General features: G+C 37.0%; 2 protein-coding genes across 2 annotated transcripts; both read left to right on the plus strand.

Moving 5' to 3' along the window:
• Nucleotides 1-1,588: 1,588 nt before the first annotated feature.
• On the plus strand, nucleotides 1,589-2,734 carry LOC135238893 (molybdopterin synthase sulfur carrier subunit). Its single transcript, XM_064307042.1, has 3 exons — nucleotides 1,589-1,740; nucleotides 2,336-2,457; nucleotides 2,595-2,734. The coding sequence occupies exons 1-3, from the start codon at nucleotides 1,729-1,731 to the stop codon at nucleotides 2,719-2,721; spliced, it is 261 nt and encodes an 86-aa protein (XP_064163112.1). The 5' UTR covers nucleotides 1,589-1,728; the 3' UTR covers nucleotides 2,722-2,734.
• A 514-nt stretch (nucleotides 2,735-3,248) lies between these two features.
• On the plus strand, nucleotides 3,249-5,401 carry LOC135238892 (molybdopterin synthase catalytic subunit). The gene is made up of 4 exons (XM_064307041.1): nucleotides 3,249-3,369; nucleotides 3,449-3,602; nucleotides 4,020-4,143; nucleotides 5,072-5,401. The coding sequence occupies exons 1-4, from the start codon at nucleotides 3,249-3,251 to the stop codon at nucleotides 5,144-5,146; spliced, it is 474 nt and encodes a 157-aa protein (XP_064163111.1). The 3' UTR covers nucleotides 5,147-5,401.
• Nucleotides 5,402-5,571: the final 170 nt, after the last annotated feature.

A 5,571-nucleotide genomic window follows, 5' to 3' on the forward strand; every position in this document is an offset into this window, starting at 1 on the left:
AGGCTAACTGTTATGTTTTGGTGACACCTGCTGGTAAGAAGCCTACCAGAGACGTTTATAAATTGGCAGCACAAATTTGTGAAGTTATTTAATGTTGCACTTCAAATTTTTTGTGCAATTATATGCTGTAATTTAGAATGAAAATTGCATCAGCATGTTTTTTTAATAATGCAATTTTTCCTCCACAAAACAAGACAATCAGATATATTCATGTTTGCATATGATCCATAAATACAAATAGCAAACACAGTTCTGTGTTTAGTTTCCATCAAACTGTGTGTGAGTTCACAAAGGATTATTTTATCAGTGAATATAAACAGTGGTTACACACAGAGGTAAACAGCCGCTTAGTAGCATCCATCATCAAAGCTCAAATTAAACAGCAGTGTAATATATAATTATACCTTTATTTATTTATCTTGTCTACATCCCTACAAACATTTTAAGCCATCATGGTCCAACTAATCAAATATTGCATGAAGTTATTGTCCACTGAACTTAATTAATGGAATTGTAGAGTGGAAAATACCCACCACAGTCATTCTAGGTAAAATCTGCACTGGCACTATAGTATAAAACCTTGCCTGGCACTTGTTCTACATGTGTGTGAAATTTGGTGCTTCTATCAGGAAATGCACAACACTGTCTCATATGTGCTCCACTACAGAAGATGGATCCAACCACATTTTTGCGCAGCTACAGGTTGTTATTAAAGTTAAATGAAAATTAGACAGATGCTACTACGTCAGAAAGAGAGCGCGCAGACTTTATTTCAACACTGTGTAGCCTATTGACAGAAGTGATTCTGGAGGAAATCTCAAGAACAAATGCCACTTGCGTGCTCAAGGTTGCATTTCAAAGCACAACATTTTGCTACTGGCTGCCTGAATCTGCAATTTGTGACAAATTAAGAAATATGAATCTCTGTGTTAACTGTCCCATTTTTTGTTGTCATGTTGATACATTTTTGAGAAGAATATCATGCTATTTGAAATGATATCATTTTAATATGCAGTCAATTTCTAAAGTAAACAAACGTCAACCATATATTATGTGCCATTTAAACCATTTAAGGCCAGCAGGTCATTAGAAACATCTGAGCCAAAACACGCACTAATAGCAAAATAAATAAATAAATAAATAAATAAACCCAGAAAGTGATATTTCTTTGTCTTAATAAACATGTGACTGTGTGTGCGTGTGAATCCATTCACACAGATATTATCAGCGTAACTGAGGAACACAAACACCCACAGTTCAATCACATACAGTAAATGGAAAAAGTGTAATCATATATTCCCTCTGTAGTTAACTATTTATCACCAAAGCAATTTTCACTTTCTGTTTTCTTTTACCGTTATGCAATTTTCTACTCGATAATATTTTGCTGCATGACTAAATTTGAAACTCAGAATATGAACTCTTCAAAAGGACAACTTTCGTATAGAAATTATGGGGAGAAATTCGTGGGAAATGTCTCCGTAAAATTGCGTTGTTCAACACATGGACACAAACGAGAATTCAGGTTTGAAAACCGCCGATTCAGTCCTTCCGATTTTCCAGACCGCAGACGGCTGCTGGGCGAATCCATACTGCAATCAGTAGGCGTGTACATCCGCTTCATTTCCCGTTTAAAATAGTTAGCTGACAGACCGCTCGAGCAATAGGAACAGACGACAGGGGAAGAAGTTTTGTGCTGCGCTTATGTAACAAGATCAAGTTTCATTCATGAATACCGAGGTCAGTTATTTTTATGTTGATTATTATATTTATATACGCTTATAACAGTTTGTTTATTTTTTGTTCTGCTTCTAATATTAGCCAACCTGTTTCGAATGAGCTGTCGCAATACCACTATCAATGTACCAGTCAATCGATTTGAAATGTATACTATTTACCTGTCGGCTACTGTTTTAACCCTTTGAATAGTAGGTTTATTTTGTAATGTTTTTGCTTCTTCAAAATGCTAAGTCAGTGTTCCATTCATAGACTGTATAAAAATAGGTTCCATTGCTTTCAGTCACCAGTAGTGACCGTTACACCAGCATTCGAGTGTTCAGTTAAGAGCATTCTAATCACATATTTGTGATTTAAGACCTTAAAATAACTTGATTAAACTAATTCGTTATTGTTTTAAGTCGCTTGAATTGTGCTACGTGAACTGCTACGGATACAGTTTGAATAAGTCAAACGCGTGAAAGATTGCTGAGATTGGTGAACCGTAGCCTGCAAATGACAGTGTTACTGCTAATAGGTAGGCTACGTGCGCAATTTGCAACAGGGTTCAATAGTTGTGAGAGCAAGCGCATGGATGACCTTTCTCATTTGGCAATAGGTGCTGGTGCTCTATTTTGCCAAAAGTGCAGAATTGGCAGGACTCAAATCGGAGATCATTAGTGTCCCTCAAGAATTAACGTCCCAAGAACTGTGGCAGGAACTGGAAAACCGACATCCTAGGTACGTATAATTTTACTAGTAGCCTTTAATATAGTTAACACTGCATTTTTCGATGCTTAATCAGATTTATAATAATCCTCACTTTCTACTTAGTAAGATGGTTAATATTATTGCTGACAGTGTTAAATTATGATCAGACTGTCTGCGATTCGTGAGCAAGTGGTGATTGCAGTGCGTCAACAATACGTGGTCCTGGGTAATCAGCACGTGAGTCTGCGGCAAGGTGACGAGGTCGCTGTCATTCCTCCGCTCAGCGGTGGCTAAGCCTCGATCTCAGGTGAGGCGAGTTGTATTATCTTTCGAACTTTTGCTTCTTCCAAATGAAACTAAAGTAGCCACGAAGTGAAAAACAGATATCTATCCTTTATTTCCTGATGCAGGGCTTCCCAAACAGTTTAAGGCCCGCTACAATTATCATACTGTGGGCCCCAACCTACTTCAATAACATGGCCAACTTTTGGGACAGTACCTCTATCTGGCATGGAGAGATTTCATATCCTAGTACATCGGTGGAACAGTGTCTAAATTGTAACCTCATTATTTCATGGATTTGTGTCAGATCTATGTATTTTGTACAATATTTAGGCTAGTGATTGCAGTGGTCAACCTAAAATGTCACTTTTGAATTATGGAAATAAACAAAATAATTCTTGAAAGGGGAAAATGTTGATTTTGATATAAACCCCTGGGACTCTCTTATTGGCCTTTGTGTGTACTCGTGGATCCCAATTTGGAAACCCTTGTCTATTGTATTTGATATGCCACACCTTTTCATCTTGTTTGTCTCAGTTATGAATGACCATGACCGAGGTCCACAGGACCTTATCAAGCTTACCCATGACAAGCTCTCAGCTGGTGCTGTATCTGAAGATGTGTTGTGTGCTTCTTGTGGAGCTGTCTCCATGTTCATTGGTGGGTCTTGAAGCTAGCTTCAAATAATACCGCATGTTTGTCAGTGGAGGTGCTGGTAATATTTCTCATTTAATATCAGGCACCACTAGGAACAATTTTGAAGGAAAGAAGGTTGTTCAACTTGAATATGAAGCTTACATTCCAATGGCAGAGTCACAACTGAAGAAAATATTCAGTGAGATAAGGGAACGATGGTCAACCATTAGACACATCTGTGTTCATCACAGACTGGGGTGAGTCTTTTTTATTTTAAACTTTTTGTCAAAGATTATATTGCATAATTTCTGTGAATTGGACTATTGGGTGTGAGACGTTATTTATTCATAGAATTCATAAAGAAGGGGTGTGGAGCCTGCAAAGTGACAGTTATTAGAACCTCCAGCAGGCCTGCTTACATATCATAGTCCAAATCAAAGATGGCGAATGAATCAACAGAATCCTAACGCCATCAGATTGTGTGGATTTGACATGTAAGTTAGATCCCAATGACGGATCTCAACATCCATGATTCCCAGGATTCAGCACTGTATTTATGAAGATCCATCATTTTTAGTTAATTGTGATCCTCCAGCAGCCTACTCTATATTTGTACATGTTCTTCAACCCCCCCGCAGAGGAAAAAGATTTAGAAATGTCTCCCAATTTTTCAGTGTTGTCCCGGTAACAGAAGCCAGTGTCATCATCGCCATCTCCTCCCCGCACAGGAGTGAGTCTCTGGAGGCAGTTGCGTATTGCATCAATGCACTGAAAGCAAGTGTGCCCATCTGGAAAAAAGTGAGTCAACATTCTCATGTATTGAACAATGGGATTTAATTGTCAATTGAAAAGAGGTATTAAAGATGGAATTTTTAAAGGTTTTTATGATAAATGTGGTCATTATAAAAACAAAAAAAAAACTTTCTTTAAAGGGCTCATACATGGTGTGTCCCTGTGTGTGTATTGATTATAAAAGCTAATAATCCAAAGTATAAGTGAAGAGCATACACAGATACATTTACTGTATATGCATCAAGGGAAGAAAAGTGTGTGCTTGTATGAGAGGCCGTTTAGGCCATGAAACACACCACACACCATCATACTCTCTCTCATACACACCATTGTAGTGAGGTTTGGCCAGGTTTATTCAGAACAGATTAAGTTCAACCTGAATTCTGTATATTTGTAGAGCCTAACTTAGTGAAATTATGTATGTAATTATTTATAATTATTTATATATATGTAATTGCATGCTTGTCAGTATCGTATTGCATAAATGAATCTTGTATTTAACCTTTTACTTATCTGTAATGCCTATTGCATTGTATTTTGGTGTATTTAAGATGCATTACTTTAGTTAATATGTCATCCACGCCATTCAGTTTAAAGTCTAAATGGAAATTTCCTCCACCAGAGCAGTGAAACAAAGCAGGCATGTTGTGTCATGCTTCCCAGATGAGCATGCCCAGATGAAGCATGCAGTATTGAACAGGAATTTTATGAAGGGTTGCATTGTGCTTCAAATGTGCCACATAAATCAAGACCAAAGCATGTTCTTTGAAGTTAAAGATGGCTGCAACTTAAAAAAAAAAAAAAAAAAAAAAAAGTTTGATTATTCTTAAGCCAAAGCCTGTTAAGATTGTCTTTGGGTGAAAATTGCTGGATGTAATTTGTGTGCCCAGATTTGATAACTTCTTAATTTTAATTTTAATATTTTAATGTTAAGGAGGTCTATGAAACTGAAGATTCCACTTGGAAGGAGAACAAGGAATGCCTGTGGGCTGAGGGGGTGCTCAAGTAATGATGGGTGGTGTCAACAACAGTCAGTCCCGGAATTCCATTTATCCACCAATATAATTGTATATTAGCAATCTGTTATCGATTTTACCACTGTTACCTTATTAAAACAGTAAAACGATTACCAGTTTGTTTTGAATTGAATGTGAATATGTGTGCACTGTGCTCTACTTTTTCCCAAGTGGAACACAGAAACTACATTAAAAATAGACTGTTCTGTGCCAGTTTGAACATGAAATAAAACGAACAAGAAATAAGATTTCAGACTTGTTTGCACATGTGGTACGTGTGAAACTATTCTTAAATATCTGTGCTTAATACATAATGGCAAAATGACAATGAGGCAAGCTAGTTTTCATTTATACATGGGTCTGTTTTATGGGTACCTAGCCTTTTGCATATGGCAATTACAAAAAACAGAGCAAAAGA

This window comes from Anguilla rostrata, chromosome 14 (assembly GCF_018555375.3).
Source record: "Anguilla rostrata isolate EN2019 chromosome 14, ASM1855537v3, whole genome shotgun sequence".
Taxonomy (NCBI): Eukaryota; Metazoa; Chordata; class Actinopteri; order Anguilliformes; family Anguillidae; genus Anguilla; species Anguilla rostrata.

Bases quoted from the DNA above. Each gene is read 5' to 3' on its own strand.
- LOC135238893 (XM_064307042.1), top strand. The intron at 2,458-2,594 runs GTACGTATAATT...AATTATGATCAG, and splicing joins CTGGAAAACCGACATCCTAG to ACTGTCTGCGATTCGTGAGC.
- LOC135238892 (XM_064307041.1), top strand. From the start codon at position 3,249: ATGAATGACCATGACCGAGGTCCACAGGACCTTATCAAGCTTACCCAT. The intron at 3,370-3,448 runs GTGGGTCTTGAA...ATTTAATATCAG, and splicing joins AGCTGTCTCCATGTTCATTG to GCACCACTAGGAACAATTTT. The intron at 4,144-5,071 runs GTGAGTCAACAT...TTTAATGTTAAG, and splicing joins GTGTGCCCATCTGGAAAAAA to GAGGTCTATGAAACTGAAGA.